General features: G+C 39.7%; 1 protein-coding gene across 2 annotated transcripts in view; it reads right to left on the bottom strand.

The window, feature by feature from the left end:
* RANBP9 (RAN binding protein 9) overlaps positions 1-18227 on the bottom strand; it is a 71916-nt gene that overhangs the window by 6921 nt on the left and 46768 nt on the right. Inside the window, exons 6-12 of one of the 2 annotated variants that reach the window (XM_055405929.2) lie at positions 15390-15574; positions 12853-12965; positions 11474-11582; positions 9445-9635; positions 8196-8340; positions 5286-5407; positions 3530-3681 (exon numbers count right to left, since the gene is read on the bottom strand). In XM_055405929.2, the coding sequence (XP_055261904.1) occupies positions 3530-3681; positions 5286-5407; positions 8196-8340; positions 9445-9635; positions 11474-11582; positions 12853-12965; positions 15390-15574 (1017 nt within the window). Of the gene's footprint in view, positions 1-3529; positions 3682-5239; positions 5408-8195; positions 8341-9444; positions 9636-11473; positions 11583-12852; positions 12966-15389; positions 15575-18227 lie in introns of those variants that run through there. The other variant, XM_088831332.1, reaches the window with a different exon arrangement.

Genomic DNA, 18227 nt, shown 5'->3' with positions numbered 1-18227 from the left:
ACAACTTAAGGAGCTCTCTCGGGAGCCAGTGGCAGACTCAGGCAGGTAAGCAAGAAAAAGACAACAGGAAAACAGGAAAGGAAGACTGAGAGAATGAGAAAAAGGTCAAGTGAGCCCGGTGCAGCAGGAACCCCCAACCTGCTTTCAGCCCAGGGGGGTGGGCTACTCCAAGGGTCTGCTGTGTGCCTGCTACTCCACAACCGAGGAGAAACACAACACCCAGGGGCCCTATGGTCACTTAGGTAAACCTCACCTCAGCTTTTACTAACTCCGTCTCTCTCTACATAGGTATGTATGCTTCAGAAGTTTGTGCAAACTCGAAAAAGATTAAAGATAAAAAACCCCACTTCAGCTACCCATGACCTGAAGTGAAGAATAAAAGAAAAAAGCACTGATTTCTAATCCTTCTTAACCAAGGCAAATGAAAGTCCTCCCTGTGTCCCCCTCCAACACAAATCCTCCAGCACTGTCCCCTGGGTGCTGAGGCGACACCGGGTCAGTCACTCGGGTCTCTGTCTACCTGGGAGGAGATCAACCCTGGGAGATGAGAAGCAGCTCAGAACGCTGAGACAGTACTCAGCATCTGCACAGAAGTCAGATGGGCAAAATCAAAGCCATCGGCGTTCCTTACATGATAAATTACCTCTTCACTTCATTCAACATATAATCAGGGAGTATCTCTGAGAACAGGCCACGTAATGCCCTTTTCTGTGCTTCACACAAATTACAATGAAATAAGCCGTGGAGTGAAATGTTAAATTTTCAAAGGGACTACATACAATTAGCATAAAGTTTTAACAAGAAAACAGATGATATAGATTCCTGTCTCCAAAATATCTCCTAAAACATCAGTTCTCTCCAGGGACAACTGGGGTCCAAGACCCTTTCATGGGCTCCTGTGAGGTCCAAACTATTTTCATAATACTAAACTAAGATAGTACTGGCTCTTTTCTCACTCCTATTCCCTCACAACTCTCCCAGTGGGGCTTTCCAGAGGTGACACGATGTGTGAGTTCATAAAAGACTGAAAGCAGAAGTAGGGACGAGAATCCAGCTTACCTTTTATTAAACCTGGCATTAAAGAGAGTGACAAAACTGTAGAGCAATGCCACTCTCTTCTCATGGTTTTATTTTAGAAAGATTAAGTAACACTTTTATGAAAAATACCCATGTAATGATTTATTTTAAAGTGAATTAATAACTTTAGTATTAATTTCTAGTAGAGAAAAATCAATAGTTGTATTAGGTTGATACAAAAGTAACTGCTGATTCAGATGGTGAATTTTAAATCATTAACACGAGGCTCAAACACATCTTTATTAATCAAAATAGGAACCATTACAATCAACACATTTTTGCCAATGAGAATTAAGCCTGTTTATTCCTATAGCAAAAAAATCGATGCTTTGGGATACGACGAACTCTTGGAAAGCATTTTCTGCCTCCTGCTGGTTGTGGAAGCATTTTCCCTGCAAAAAGTTGTTGCGGTGCTTGATGTGGTAGTTGGTTGGCAAGAGGTCAGGTGAATATGGCAGATGAGGTAAAACTTTGTAGCCAAACTTGTTCAACTTTTGAAGTGTAAGTTGTGCAATGTGCAGTCGGCCGTTGTCACAGAGAAGAATCAGGCCCTTTCTGTTGACCAATGTCAGCTGCAGCATGGCAGGTTTTGGTGCATCTCATCGATTTGCTGAGCATACTTCTCAGATGTAACAGTTTCACCAGGACTCAGAAAGCTGTAGGGGATCATGGCAGCAGACCACCAAACAGTGACCAGAACCTTTACTTGGGGCAAGTTTGGCTCTTGGAAGCGCTCTCGGACTTCTTCTTGGTCCAAGCACTGAGCTGTCTGTATAAAATCCAGTTCTTGTCACATGTCACAATTCGATCGAGAAATGGTTCGCTGTTGTTTAGTACAATGAGAGAAGACGACAGTTCAAAATGACAATTTTTTTGATTATCGGTTAGGTCAAGAGGCACGGGCTTGTCAAGCTTTTTCGCCTTCCCAGTTGCTTTATGTGCCGAATGAACACAGAAGGACAGACGCTGCGTCCTTTGGCAACTTCTCATGTAGCTGAAGAGGAACAGCTTCAGTGATGGCTCTCACCTGGTCGCTTCAGCTTCCGATGGCTGCTCACTGCACTCCTCGTCTTCAAGGCTCCTGTCTTCTTTGCAAGGTTTCTTGAGCCACCACTGCACCATGTGGTCGTTAGCAGTTCCTGGGCCAAGTGCAGTTGTTGGTGTTGCAAGTTGTCGCCACTGCTTTACGACCCATGTTGAACTCAAAGAAAAAAATGGCTCGAATTTTCTTTTTGTCTAACATCATTTCTATAGTCTAAAATAAGTCATCAGCCAAAAAAACAAAGTGAGAAATGCCATTAAAATGATGTATAACATAATCACATTTAAAGACTGTATTCCAATATCATATGGCAAAGTTCAAAAATGAAAAACCGCAATTACTTTTGCACCAACCTAATAGAATGATGAAAATTTGCAATCTGGAAAAATCCAGTTATGCGTGCCTTTTTATCTGGAAGTGTAAACCTTCCTAGACAGGTACATTCTGCCTACACAGGTGCTGTAGTAAAGCCATCAGTGCCGAAGGCTGGGATGGTTATTTCCCCGATTGTATACGTATTTAGTGCTCGTCGGGACTGCTCACCGGCCCTCTCAGGTCAGGTCGGGAAGGGAGGGCGCGAGTGCTGAGGCTCGCCCTCTCCTTCACACCGAAGTCTCAGTATCAAGGCCACTATGTGCCATTCCTCCTTCAGTTTTTGGACTTATTTCAAAACACTGAGAAGAAAATGTTTTAACAAACTGACACTGAGCCCAACCTAACGCAGGGCAAACAAAACAATGGCTAGGTTCCTGTTTCACAGGTCGACAGGGCTGGTGGGACTCCTCGGAACAGGAAAAGAGTCTCCTCTCTGCAGCTGACTGCAGCGCTGCCTTAAGGGAGGCAAAACTCCATCTTCAGCTGCTACACAGAGCCGCGGCTAACCGGAGTGTTTCCACCTTCCCCGTCATCACTGCCCGGCACAGGCATCAATCCAGAGAGCTGAGAGTGTGTGCTTACTCTTCTGCAAAAGACGACCCAACCCTTCGCCAACCACCATCAAGATAAAGGCCACACATCGCACATTCAGTCTGCGGCAACCCTAAGCAATGTTTACCAAAATCAAAACATCTCACATTTGTAGTTTGATCAGCATACTCACATTTCCCTTAATAACTCTGCCAATTTTACAGCTGAGAAAATAAAACTAAGAAAGCAAGTTGATAAGAGGCACCCGACACTGGGAAGCACAGAGCTGGGGTCTAACCTACGTGTTTTACTGAAATGCAGCGCTTTCTCCAGCAGAGCCTGGCCGCCTCACCCCTCGCGCGTTTTCAGCGGCTGGGCAGGAAGCCAGGGGGAAGTTCATGCCGAAGCTTCCCAGCAGTAACTCCAGTACTGCTCGGCGTTTCGCGAAACGGCATTCTGGTCTCACGCACACATTTACGGTCTCTCGAGCGAGAGCACACTCGCCTTGAGCATCTTCTTGTTCGCCGCGCTCCTGCCGCACTCCCTCCGCAGCTGCTCGCTCATCGCTTGCAGCTCTCTCCCAAAGCGAATCATTCTCTCCACGGCGGCCTGGCTCCCTCCACACAACTGGCGTCTCAGCTGGCTTGAATCAACTTCTGTAAGCAAAACAGACAGGCATTTTACTACCTCACGTTTGGGATACAGTGGAGAAACACACATAAATTGCTTACAACATTTTGGACATTTCATTTAGTAACTACTTCCTAATATTGTACCTAAGTATGCGGTTTCTTTTTAATTTATTATAATATGGAAACTTGTAGCTACAAAGAATACTTTCTCTAAGGCTCATGAGTCTAGGATCCAATATCTATCTAGCTTGGAGTTGAAAGTCAGGTGACAAGTTTTCAGTGTTATGATGTACATGTCTCAAGGAAAATGTTATGAAAAATTGAGCACAATTTTCTAAAAATATAGCAACATTGCAAAAAAAGGAAAAAGTAACTACTTCCCAGGCTACTTTAACTGACACAGAACAGTTAGAAGGTAAGATAGTCTAAATGACTCCAATAAAAACACAGACGATACGGTACCTAGTCAAAAGGGTTAATTACACTACTTTTAGGAAAAAATTTTACAGTTTATATATCTTGACTGACAATAATCACTGATCAACCATGCAAAAAGTATATATCACTAGTTAACAATACATAAATCACTAATCATGAAGGCAACAGTTAATGTTTATGAAGCACTTACAGGCAGTTATCATTACACCCATTTTACAGATGAAGAAACTGAGGCAAAGAGCTCCTAAGTAATTCACTCAAGGTTACACAGCCAGTAAGTGGCAGTTGCAGAATTCAAATCCAGGTGATCCGGCTCTAGAACTCCTGCTCTTTATCCCTAGGCACTAATTATTCTTGGAATATTGAGGCTGCTTGCTAATATTTGATAGGGTAAAACTAGGCTGCCTTTCAGTCGTACTCCTTGCTTGAAACATTGGAACACATGATCCTAAACAAGAAGGTGGTTGTGTAAGTAATATTAAGTTTGCATTTATAAAATAGTTCCTAGCAATTTTAATAAATTTCCTTTAATATCAAAATACTATAAAATCAAATAAAAATTTATAGGCTTCAGTGATTTTCACTCTCCAATTGATGGGAAAGCTTGCTGATTGTTTAACTTTATGGTACAATTTACTACACAAGTTGTCCACAAAGTAAAATTATGCATGCTAATATATTTTTCAGCCACATAATTTTCAGGGGGAAGGAACCAAGGGAGGGTGTCAAACAGGCACCTACTACCTGCCAGGCACTGAACTATGAATAGCCACATATATTCAGGTTAAATGAATTAAAGAAAATTTGATTCGAATTTATAAAATCATCTCTACCCATGTGGCCTGTCTATATTGGCTATATTGAAATAGGTACACAAACTTTTTGTATCTCCTGCCTTAGCAATGCTTTCAAAGGGTCGTGAACACTGTTAAGTTAGCACTGCTGCATTACTGAGAGCACTACAGCTGTGCAGACAGTTCAGCAAAGAAAACCCCACAAGAGCCTAGAAAAGTAAACCCACTCTCTAGCAATCCACTCTCAGAGACTTCCAAGAGAGTATGCTACTATCAAATCCAATGGCACACACATCTCTAAATTTGATTTATGTTCATCAGCTGTGAATCAGTACAAGTAAAAACATAACCTTGTCATCATTTTTTATTAAAAATGTAAGAAATATCACTGCAGACCCATTTCGGTGTCACAATCTTCCATTTCGTGGTCATGTTTAGAGCTACCATTTAGGAAACCATTGGATGAAGTTTCTCCAACTCCATTGGAGTAGTGATCTGTTTCCATGTCTACATCATTACTGAAAATGAAAAAACAAACCTAATTTTAGAAATAGCACACTTGCAGCTTAGTTTAATATCAATTAGTACTCAACTACAGAGCCTACTTATAAAACTGACTTCATAAGGCAATAGCAAGCTGGAAAAAAGGTATTCAGTTAAATCTTGAATGTATTCAAAGCCAAAGATGTAGCTAACTTTTAACATGTACTAAAATGTAGTAGTGGCTTTAAGACTTCCTATCACTATGGAGAAATCATTTTTCAGCACATATTTCCCATTATCTTTCAAAATTAGATCTGCACTTCATTTAATCAACTCCTGTCCTAAAATACCACCCCCGCCCCCCAAGCATGTAAGGGAAAAACCTCCCTGACAAAAAAACCTGCTCCTGGGACCCACCTCATGTCACCTCTTTCCCTGCCCTCATAGGCGCTTGCCTCTAGGGCACTTTTTCTCTAACAGTCTTGGCATTCTGGCATTTGTCCTTAGCACTCAAAATGATGCTCGTTCCCAAAGGCAAATGATAGCACGAAAAACGACCACTCAGTCTCATCCCTCAGCCCTTTTCAGAACCCACCACTACTTTTCTCTGACAGGCTTTCTTATTGGCTGAAGATTCTAAATATACTGCAAAGTCTTAATTTTTGAAATGCTGTTTTGGAAATACCTAAGGCGTTTCCAGCTCGCCCATTTCACACTGACTGGATGAATAACATGTGCCAACAGCTCTAAGTGGCCACGCTGAGGTTGCCAACATTTGCCCTTCATTCCATCCACACCCCGAGCAATGATATCTAACCTTCCAGATTCCTCCTATGAAGATCTAGGTAATGATTATACAGTCCAGAAGGACACACTTGATGAAACTTTAGAAAATATTTAAATAAATAAAAATGATCATTTCTCATTAAAAAAGCAATGTATATTCATTTATAGGAAAAAAAAAACACATCAAATGCAGAGAAGCAAAAAGCACTTTATGCATAATGCCAGCAAAGGTAACCACTGGTTACCAGCCTGGGTGAGTGGGTGCATACACCCTTCTGTCCATAAGACCATCACGGTACAGGGACACTCAGAGATCTAGAACAGGGCGTGGCTCCAGCACATCTCCGTCAGTTAGAAAAGCTTGTTTAGTATCTTCATGAAATTTGAGAACTGATAAGAAATCATCCTGGAAGAGGTAACAACTGAAGTGGAATTTTACAGCTTGAGTAGAATCTGGGATGGAGGAGAAGGCGGTGGGGAGAAGAGCATTTCTCACGGGGAGTCTAATGGAGAAAGCGCGAGTCTAGAGGTCAGACACCCTGGGAAGTAGTCATCGTTCTGCAACTTACTAGTTACTCATTATTCACCTTTAAGCCATTTACTTCTCTGGTACTCAGCTCTACATCTGTAAAATGGTTTTCACAGTTGGTCAATACCATCTTTGCCTACTTCACAACACAGTCGCAAGGAAAGCCATTACCAACTAGAAAAGAACTGTTCCTGCTGAACAGTTTAGGAGCTTACTTTCTTCTGTGCTGCACACAAAAGAGGATGCTGTGTCATCAACCCCTTCCGCTCAGCGTGCTTCCCTCAACTCACGTAATTACAGGTCTCTTTAGCAACTTCCTGTCATGAGCATAGTATTTGAGTGAAAAACTCAACAAAGTAACTGCAATCCTACCTTCAAACTATGGTAGAACCATCTAACAATCATAAAGTACCATTAATAAATACTATAAAGTATGATGATGCACTAAAGGCTTAAATTGTTTACATCTCCATACAAAATTTTTACTATGATATTCTGATTTCATATTTTACTGTGTCATCTCTACTGCCTACCCTGACCTCCTCAGCAACACAGTCCCTTTTCCTACTGCTGTTTCTGGATCTTTTTTGTGGGTTTCACAACTATACCACATAATACCATTATTTCAGTACATATTTGTCATTAATCTCCAAATTTGTAAATACAGATTTTCTACTCCAGAATCATACTGACACTGAGAGTCACTGTAAACATTAGGTGCTGCCTCCTTCAATGGGAGAATTTCGCACTGATGCATCGTCCCCCAAAACGCAGTGTGACCCAACAATTCATGTTCTAAAACCAAACCAACATCAATCAAATTGATAAAAATCCCTAAAAACTTGCCCTCACACACTAGCATTTAATTCAAATGGTTATATTTCACGAACCCTTAGGTTTCGTGAATAGAAACTTGAGTGTGGTCAGAGTACCATGACAGGAACATCTCTTCTCTCAAAGCTCTGCGAGTGGAGACCAAGCAGAGTGTTTGACACCCACCAAGTTTCCAATCCTCTCCCTGTGCTGTATGCTTGCTAACTGACTTAACTATCTGCCATATGCAAGCTATTCAAATTAAAGGTAGGTTCTCATCAACAAATACTTTGTGTAAAGTTAGTTATTTGCAACTCAGGAAACACTCCTCACACTGAAAAACCCACACACAGAGAAAAAAATAGCTGTATATATATCATATGTCAACTCCAGAGCTTAAATACACTACAGTGACTTAACTTGGAAACATTAACAAATGACACTTCTGTGACCACCGTAGGGGTCTGCGGTGGCAGGAAGGTAACAGAGAGCCTGGATCTGCCCCCGTCACCCCTCCGGAGGGAGAGGGGTGCAGAGGAAGAGGAAGGGACAGCACTGGGGAACTGACTCCTCACCCTTTCATTCTCTCGGACCCCCACTGTGGCCATCTAACTCCATTTTTCCATATTATTTCAGACGATGCCACCTGTAACTGAGGTTACTCACAGTGATGCCAACACGAGGGGACTCATTACCTGGTGAAGCTGCTGACCTGCTGCGACCTGGACGTGTTGATGCTGTTCAGCTCCGGTACGTTCAGACCGCACGGCTGGTGCTTACCATGGCAGTAGGCCTGATGTACTTTGTTAGATATCACACCGTTACTACAGCTTTCAAAACCTGGGGACAAAAAGAAGAAAAGACACTTTATAAAACAGAAACAAATCAGGCTGCAACAGATCTACCATGTTCTGATGATGTACTTAAGCCTTTTATAAGGTAGGAAAGTCAGTGGACTATTTAAACAGAAAACAAGTGGATAACATCTTCGAAAGAATATCAGGATACTTAATTGTGAGCTGTAATCTCCTCCTGTATTTATTGAAGGCTTAATTATGCATCTCATTTAATCCTTGCCATGAGGCCCAGCGTTACCATAACCCCATTTCACATAAGAACACAGTGAGACCAAGGATCTGTCCCAGCCTGACAGGACACACGGTGTCCAAGGGGCGCCAACTGAGGACACAAACAGGAGACCCACACACACTGTGCAGGATGATGATGTAAACGAGCGGAGAGGCAGCAACGCAGAAAGGTGTTATGTTGAGGAAGAAACAGCAAAGGTGTTGCTCTACTCTGTGAAAGCACAGGAAACAGTATCTGAGTTGGGTTTTAGAAAGTTAAACGTACAGAGGGAAAACAGAAAGCAACAAGCAGAGCAAAAAGACTGAGAAGGACCAGAAATAAATCTGTAGAAGATGTCATAAAAGCCAAGAAAGGAGAGAACTTTAATTAAGCCTCACCAAGAGCCTCAGTGAGTCCAGGAGGAAACGGACAGGCACACCTGATGCTTGCCAGCAGCTGGGCTGGGAAAGGAGGAGGGAGAGGCAGCTTGGCTGGTAGCCGGGTATGGGGTCGGTGGCTTCAGACACCATGGCCACGTCACTGCCTTTACATGTATACTTCACTAAGACACACCATTGCCTTCTCATCACCAGATATCTCTGATTTGACTTTTAGAGACTAAACTCGAATGCTGCCCTTCATTTATGGAGATCTGTTAGTAACCCTAGAAACAGCTCATCTTGAAGTTACTTTCTGGTACCAAAAACACACGAATCTGACCCGCCCACAATTTTTCTTCCAGAATCTCTTGAGATCAAATTACGAATGTGCAAAATGGCTGGCAGAAATGTCTACATATTTTTTTTTAAAATTTATTTTTGTTCAAAATCATGAAAAAGGGTAAAAATTGTAAGATAATGTAAGACTGAATCTCACCAGAAAAATGTGCAGTACTTCCTCTGCCCGATGCTAAATTGTGGATATTCATTCCATGGCTGGGGCTCATACTTGGACTACTAAAAGGTCGAGGACTAACAGGATAACTGTCTTGAGACTTTGGACTTCGGCCTCCCAAACATCGTACTTCACTATCTGTACCATTCACCATTTCTATAAACTGACGCACTCTAAAAAGAGAGAACAAAAATTTATTTACATCATCTTCAGATTACTGTTTAGTTACCTAATAGCAACAGACTTCTACAAGGAAATACTTGAATAATTTGCATTTATCAGTAAGTCTGGCCTTTAGATAGCATACTAAAAATGCTAAATATGGTTCCATATACTATACTGCTTAGAATATTATTTAAAAATTTCCCAAAAAATGAGAGTATAATGCAAAAGATGTTGTATCACCTTTAATCAAGATTTACTAAGAAACTGAAAATCTGTCTATAGCTATAGTAAACCAAAATGAACCTTTTTTTTTAACCTAAAATCATCAAAATAATATTTGCACTTGGACGCAAATCAAATAGTACCTAAGAAGTTACCTGATGTACACACCTACCTTCACACAAAATAAGGACTTACTCCCCAAGCTTCCTCACCCCTAGTCCCATCTGCAACCTCTTAATCAAATGGGCCACATTTAAACTTTTATTCTAAAGCAAAGAAGTTCTGTCATCGGGTTTTGCATTTCTGATCAATTTTTATGATCATTTCTGATCAATTTCTGATCATTTTTTAGCATTTCTGATGCTTAAGAAGTTTCCATCTTAAACTTAATAACAGCTTAATTTTAAGATAACAAAGATTCATACAACCAACAAAAAGAAGCCAATAGCTATTACTTATTTTTTCAAAAATGAAAGAAACAAAACAATAAGTGTAAGTGAGGATGAAAAACTAGAATCCTGTCACTGTTGGTGGGAATGTAAAACTGTACCAGGCTATGGAATTGTGAGGACTAATTTTCAAAAAATGAAACACAGAATTATCCTATATTCAACAATCCCCCTTCTGAACATATATGCAAAAGAAAGTAGGAACTCCAACACAGATGTGTGCACCCATTACGCTAAGGGAAGCAAGGCAGCGACAAAGGACAAACATTTTATGATCCCATTCACAAGAAGTACTCAGAGTACTCAAATTCAAGTGTGCAGAGACAGTAGAATGGTGGTCACCAGGAGCTGAGGGAAGAGGGTCAGTGTTTAGCAGGTACCAAGTGTCAGACTGAGGTCATGAAAAAGGTTCTAGAAACTGATGGCTGGTGGTGGCTGAAAAGCAATGTGAGTGTCCCAGAAACAAGGTGAATATCAGAAAACTGTACACGTAAAAATGGCACATTTTATGATATGTGTATTTTTACTGGGCTTCCCTGTTAGCTCAGTTGGTAAAGAATCCACCTGCAATGCAGGAGACCCTGTTTCGCTTCCTGGGTCGGGAAGATCCGCTGGAGAAGGGACAGGCTACCCACTCCAGTATTCTTGGGCTTCCCTTGCGGCTCAGCTGGTAAAGAATCCGCCCGCAGTGCGGGAGACCTGGTTTCAATCCCTGAGTTTGGGAAGATGCCCTGGAGAAGGGAAAGGCTATGCACTCCAGTATTCTGGCCTGGAGAATTCAGGACTATACAGTCGATGGGGCCACAAAGGGTCGGACATGACTGAGTGACTTTCACATATACTTTTACCACAATTTTAAAAAATGCTGCAAACTTACTTTAAGGTATTTTACAAGAGAAAAAACAGATACCCATCTTCTAAGTAAGAGTTTTACATTTTTAAAATACAGGGATAGAATGACAGAAGAGCAAACGCAAAGTAGAAAAATGCCTTCTACTTAAGAGTCCTCAACACAAAAGTGTATTCCTCAACCCATTACTTAAATGTGCTCCATTACAAAATTATATCTAAATACCTGAAACAAGGTAAAACAAAAATTAAAACTATTAAAGCAAGAAAATAATTTTGGTTATGTAACGCACATATATAATTAATATAACATTCATTAAACTCACTTTAACGTGAAAAGGAGATTGGGATTTCTTTCAAGTAAACTTGGATATAACTGTTGTGTTGTTTCAATGGCTTCTCCCATTCTTCCTGCTAACACCAATTTCTGAATTCCTATTTAGAAAAAGAAAGCAAAAGATAAATTTTATAAGAAAAGAAAAGGAAACTTAGTAGACCCTCAAAAATTAGTAAAAAATAATCTTTAAATTGTGATGAGTCTGCACTTATTTTTCTAACTCAGTTTCTATTTTAAGGAGTATTTTCAGACAAAATAACCAATTAGAAAAACAAGTACTTTAATAAACTATTAAAAAATTTCAAACATATAAGTAATATAGGAAAAACAGCTGTTAAGCAATACTGATGTATTAAACACTAAGATGAAAAAGATCGGTATATTATGCCATACACTGTGGTGATGGTCTCAAGGATATATACAAACTCATCACCCTAAATAGGCATCATTTTTCATATGTCAACCATATCTCAATAAAGTGGTTTTTAAAGAAAAGACCAAAGGACACATTACAGAAATAATAGTCAAGATGTCTTATCAAATCCTATATAGCCTTTTGAACCCGGTACTAAATGGAAGCTAGCCTTTGAGTAAGATCTGAGTTCGGCAGCCACTGAATGAGCACGCCCTGAAGGTTAGATGGGGAGGACAGGGGAAGGTCAGGCAGACGTCGCCTGTCTGCTGCAGCCTGTACGGCGTGGTGAGCACAAGCACACGATCAGCTCCGACACAGCGCCATCAGTGTCGAAACAACCTAACCGACGAGAACTTTGCTCGCATCCCTCAAGTCTGGTTTTCGTCTCCACACCCTCATCAAGCCACACTCTCCCTGATGGACGGAGAGCACCAGTTTTAGGATGGCTGATTGTGGGTCAGCTGTCATGCTGATCTGCCCCTGTTGGAACAGGCCCCACAGCACTGGCCACTAGCATTGGGACCTAAGCAATGAATACTTAAGACCAATACTATCTTAAATTTAGGCAGCAATTCAAGTGCAGACATCTCACATTATCTCCACTAATATCTAATAATCATGGGACTACTTTACCTGTTGAAATAAAACACACACACACTTCTTATTGTTTACTTTCTGAAAGCTCAAGAAAACATTTTTAAAGGAAAAGTGGCAAACATTTTAACAAAAATTTCACCACAATTCTATCTTTCTACATCCAGAATACTACTACAGCCCTGTGAATTTTTTAAGGTAACCTTCAAAAATGTCAGTAAAAGTCAATTTCAGAGGCATAATTTCAAATTAATAAATTAAAAAAAAAACTTTCATGAAAAAAATCAGGTTTCTAAAAGTGAATGTAAGCAAACCTATAATCTGAAAACACGTGTTAGCCATGCACCACAGGTCCTTACTTTGTCTATTTTTAATGGAAGCTAATTCTTCTAGAACGGTCTGGTCTGTAGATCTGGCAAAGGCCTCTGCTGTGGCACAGTACCCATGGTGGACTAAATAAGATGAAACCATTCTTAAAATAAAAAGAAGAAACACACAGCTTTTAGTCAAGAGAATACATGCTTCATACTACAATTTATATACACAAGGTCTACCCTGGTGTTACAAAACCAATCCATGCCCTGGGAACAATGAACGCTTTAATTACCTCAGGTTCAAAATCAGTTCAAAACATCATTTTGTCTTATTCACAGAGTTATCTCCAAAAAGGTAACTGCAAATGCTACGGTGAGTCTACTCTACCTAAAAATAAGTAAGTATTACCAGACAATCCAGGACACGAAATAACTTGGATTCTCAGCACTCCATTATCCCCAGGTCCTTTCCTATTATTTCCCACCCTTACTCAGTCATACTAACCATAATTTCTATTTTATCATTATCACATGACTTACCCTAGTAAAGCGCTGGCATTTTGTAAAATAAAAAATTTAAAAACAATAGATTAACTCTTCGTGTTCTGTAGCTTAACTCCTTGCAGTTCTGTCCACCAATTACATAAAATGGGTTACAAGGTGTGAACACAAAAAATATGAAGGTGACCCCACAGACAGAATCTTCTGGAACAAAGTCTATGAGGGTGATAATATTAATCAGTGAGGAGTCAGCCGTCTAATCGAAATCAGGTAGTATGTTCATGCACAGGAGATGAATTCCTCAAATATGACTGATGAGTAAGTGACACTTCCAAAGAGCAAACTGATTTTTTAAAAACCAAGTGGTATTTACAAGTATGGTATCTGGATCTAAGACGAAATGTTAGAAAAACCACTGACTAAACAATATTAACTGAAATACCCAATATATCTATAAATATTCAGCTCTTGAATCTGCCTCCTTCTGGCGCTACTAAGGGCCCAATATGAAATGGTATGAAGCAGTGGTTCAGGAAGGGGACCGAGCTGGCACGCGGAAATTCCTAACAAATGGATTTTTTTATTTCATCTAAATGTTAGATTAATTTAACAGGGTAGGGGAGAACGTTTTAACATGAACTTCCCCCAGTGAGGATCTATTTTGTGAAGAATGGGGCACTTCCTCTACAGCCACCCTGCCACGATGCTCAGCGGGAACCACTGGACAGCATTAAGAGATGGACCCCAGAGAGCAGTGCAGCCCAGCTCACATTCTTAACTCACGGTGACTAGGGGATTCTGAGGCAGAGCCACTACACTTCCAGCTGTGCAGGACAGAAACACTGGTGTCAAGACTCTGATAACAGCTCTGGGGAAAAAGCTTGTTCTCGGAATCATCAAAAAAACATGACAGATCCTCCAAAAAACATGACAAGTTTTACGAGATTTATAAATTTAAGATTGTTCAATTATACAGACATTTAAGATGAACTGTGTCAGATTGAGGGTATCTTGAATTTTCTTGGGTTAGATTATGATAGTGAAAATGACTACTTATTTATTTTGAAATCTGCACTGTTTGGAGTTTTAAGAGCTACTGCTATTCAGTACGACTGACATTCACATGTCATCTCAAGCCTTTCAAGCAAAGGCGTAATCTAAAAAAGGTGACTGTCACAGGGGTTGTATTTTCCTGCTGACTCCCATACTGAAATTCTACTTTATCATAAAAAGCTACCTAATAAAACAAATTGTAAATTGGGGGTAAAGAGTAAGTTGAGACAAAGGTCATTCATTTACAGCACTTTCACTAAAGCCCACTATTTGCTCTGCAGCTGCCTGTCCTCCACCCTGTTACACTGACTCAGAAGCATTTAAACTGCACTGAGGAATCTAAACTCCACACTCACTGTCTCTTGATCTGTATTCCCTTTCCCTCCTCTTAAATGTCTAACAGAATATATAATAAGTAAATGGAGTTCTGAAAATTCTTTAGACTGGAGATATTTTGTCAGACAAAAAAAGGGATCCAAGTAAACAAAAATAGCTGATATTATTCTTACATAGTTACCCACTCACTGGAAAAATTTAGCCAAATCCTGAAAGGTGCAATGAGTACATCACGTCTGTATTCCAGGATGTAAAATACACCATTATTCTGATGTTTATTCTTACTGAGCAATAATTATTTTTTCTCCTAAGTGTTTATACCACTGCTGAACAGCACAGCCAAGTTCATGCCCCAAAACCACAATGTGAATTCTACAATCTAAATTATCTTTCTGAATTTATCTTCTGCACTGGCGCTATTAATAGTTGAATCACGTAATTTATGGAAACCGTTAAATCCCATTACTAAGGATAGCAAATGAATTAACCTGCGCGATCCAGTGTCACTTTATTTCCTCCAGCAAATTAATAAATCAGACTAAAATACAATTTGGGACGTGTGTCACCAAATCGAGCACTATTAATACGTTAAGATCATCAGGACACATATGAATAAACAGCCTTCCACACCGCAAGGCTGAAGCGTTTTATGAAAGATGCTTGAAGACGCCCCTGCGCACCGCCCCACTCACCTCTGGATCACGGTCTGCCACTCTCCCTCTCGGTCTCCGAGGGGAAAGCGGTCTATCTGGGCCTGTGTCTTCGTTCTCCACTCGCGCATGTAATCTTCGATATCGAACACAAAAGGGTGCTGCCCAAAATTAGCATCGACGACTTCTCCTGGTGTCTGGAGCCCCACGGTAGGATATAAATTTGGCTGTAAGACAACAGAGGTCACTAAATATCCATCCCTTTTATGTTAAAAAAAAAATTCATTCTTTCAAATGCTACCTTTAAAATAGCAGAACTGCAAATTTGCTCCACAAATATTTTAAGATCTCAATCAGAAACTAGTAGAGGAAGAACTAAAGCAAATGATCAAGAAAAATATACAGCAACCTAAGCTACGTATTTATTCAGACCATAGGGCACTATACTTCTAACAAATGAAGGTACTTCTGATAAATAAATTCCTGCTCTTAAGAATATGTCATACAGACTCAGCGAACTGAAACAGGGGCTCTGTGACAGGCTGAAGGGTGGGCCAGAGAGGTAGCTGGGCGAAGGTCTGGGAGGGACGGGACATGGGTGGTATACCTATGGCTGACTCTTGTCTGTGTATGACATAAACACAATTCTGTAAAGCAATTATCCTTCAATTAAAAAATTGGAAAAAAAAGAGTATGTCATACAATATAGAGATTCAAGCATAACTCACGTTTATCCTCTTACGTATGATACATGTGATGCGCTTCTAGAAAGTGCATGTGGAAGCTGATTACCATGGAAGACCATCCTAACTGGGCATACACTATTTTAAGTTTACTCATTTCTATTCTCTGTACACCTGGGATGCCTTTATTAAGGAATGGTGATAAGAACTGAATTATAAGCAAAACAGTGCCTTTAAGAATAGAGATTCTTCACATAAAAATAAAATGCACACATTTTGAGAAAGGATTTAAACATTCAAATTCATACAGAAATGCACTTCCTCCAAGATATACTCCAAGACTTGAGGGTGAAACAAGTTCAACAGCTTCAAAAATTTGTACAAAAAATACAGGAGTCCTTCTATTGGATCTATCACTACTTGTCACATCTGAAGGGAGACTAAGTTACTGAATGTCTACTAAGTGTCCGGGTTTAATGATTATAATTACCCTGTTAAGTCGTCATCATTATTATTATTTGCGTTATGAAGACAGAGGAACTGAGGACTGAGGTAAATTAACGTGCACAGTCGTCCTACACTACGGCAGAGCTGGGGCTGGAACACAGGCTTATTTAACACCAAAATCTAAGTTCAGCGTACCTTTCTGTAACTCCAAACCCTACTTCATCTTCAGTCTCTGTACTTATGCCTGTTTCTTTGCTTTAATGATTATCACGGGTATTTTCAGTACAAAATCAGGTAAAGATTAAGAGAATATAATGTGTTAATATAAGATGCTTAGATAGATTTCACTGCAAAAAGCTAAGAAGGTATTTTTAAACTCAGGTGACCAATCAAGCAACCAAACTCAGAAACAGAAGGAGTCCTGTGGTAATATATTGAGAAGGACAACCACATTGGGTTAGGGAAATAAATGGTAACACAACACACACAAAATGTACTGATTCTTAATAATCAACAAAACGCACAAGTTAACAGAATTTTAAGGTGAAGACAAGTGAGATACTTATTATGATCTTCTCATTTCACCAATGAGAAACAGAGACTTAAAGAGCTTGCACGGTGTCTCCAAAAGCACCAGTTTGTTAATGATGCGCAGAAAAGGAAACTCATGGCTCTACTCCGAGCACCGTATTCTTTTCATTAAAGCCCATTACAAAATTGTGACATAGTTTAAAACAAAAGTATTTTAAGCCAAAAACTCTTATGTCAAGAAAAATGAAATTTATAGAAAAAAACAAACCTGCCACATACATAAGGACCAATATTCTAAATACAAAAAAATAATCTCAGAATATCGGAAAACAAAGACTACTAGTTTGCTCAACGTTATGCCGCGGCCTGGGTTTGAGGGGAGTTTGGGGGGAGAATGGATACATGCATATGTATGGCCGAGTCCCTTTTGCTGTGTGCCTGACACCATCACAACATTGTTAATTGGCTACACCCCAATACAAAACAAAAAATTAAAAAACAAACAACCAAAAGAATTACTAGTTAAAAAAATTTAATTGGCAATAGATACATAGGCAATTTGAAGAAACATAAGATGATGACTAGAAATACAGAGATACAAATTGAATTTCTTAAATGCAAATTAAAATAAGCAGATTATTTTGCACAACAGATGAAGATGTTAAAAGCTGAGAATACCCAGTATTGATGAAGGCTGAGAAAATAAGCCCTCTCATTCACTGTACACAGAAATATGAACCGATATAACCTTGTAAGAAAGAAATTTGGCAAAATCTATTAAAACTGACAGGACAATTTTACTTCTTTCTTTCCAATTTGAATTGCTTTTATTTCTTTTTGTCTGATTTTGAAATTACAGATTCAATTTCCTTGCTGGTAATTAGTCTTTTTCTTGTAAGAAATTAATCTTCCAGAAAAACAAACGTGTGCAAAGATATGTGTCCTGCAGCATTCACAGGTGGCATTATATACCACAATCAGGAAAGCTCAGCTCCCACTGACTGTAAGATCTATCATCATTTTATGTCTAAGCAGAAATAGTGTCCATTGAACTGTGTCAGGCCATAGATTTCTAGGATGCACCCCATTTCATAAATGTCAAAAATGCAAAAACATACATCTTTAAATTGTTGCAGTGCATCTTACAATAAGATATTATAAAAACAAGCAGAAAGCGTGAAAAACGTGTATCAGTTCAGTTCAGCCGCTCAGTTGTGTC

The sequence above is a fragment of the Moschus berezovskii genome, chromosome 23 (assembly GCF_049115385.1).
Source record: "Moschus berezovskii isolate FMDL1 chromosome 23, NW_MosBer_1.0, whole genome shotgun sequence".
Classification (NCBI taxonomy): Eukaryota; Metazoa; Chordata; class Mammalia; order Artiodactyla; family Moschidae; genus Moschus; species Moschus berezovskii.
The sequence above is the reverse complement of the archived record's forward strand: the minus strand, read 5'-3'. Positions and strand labels throughout refer to the sequence as shown.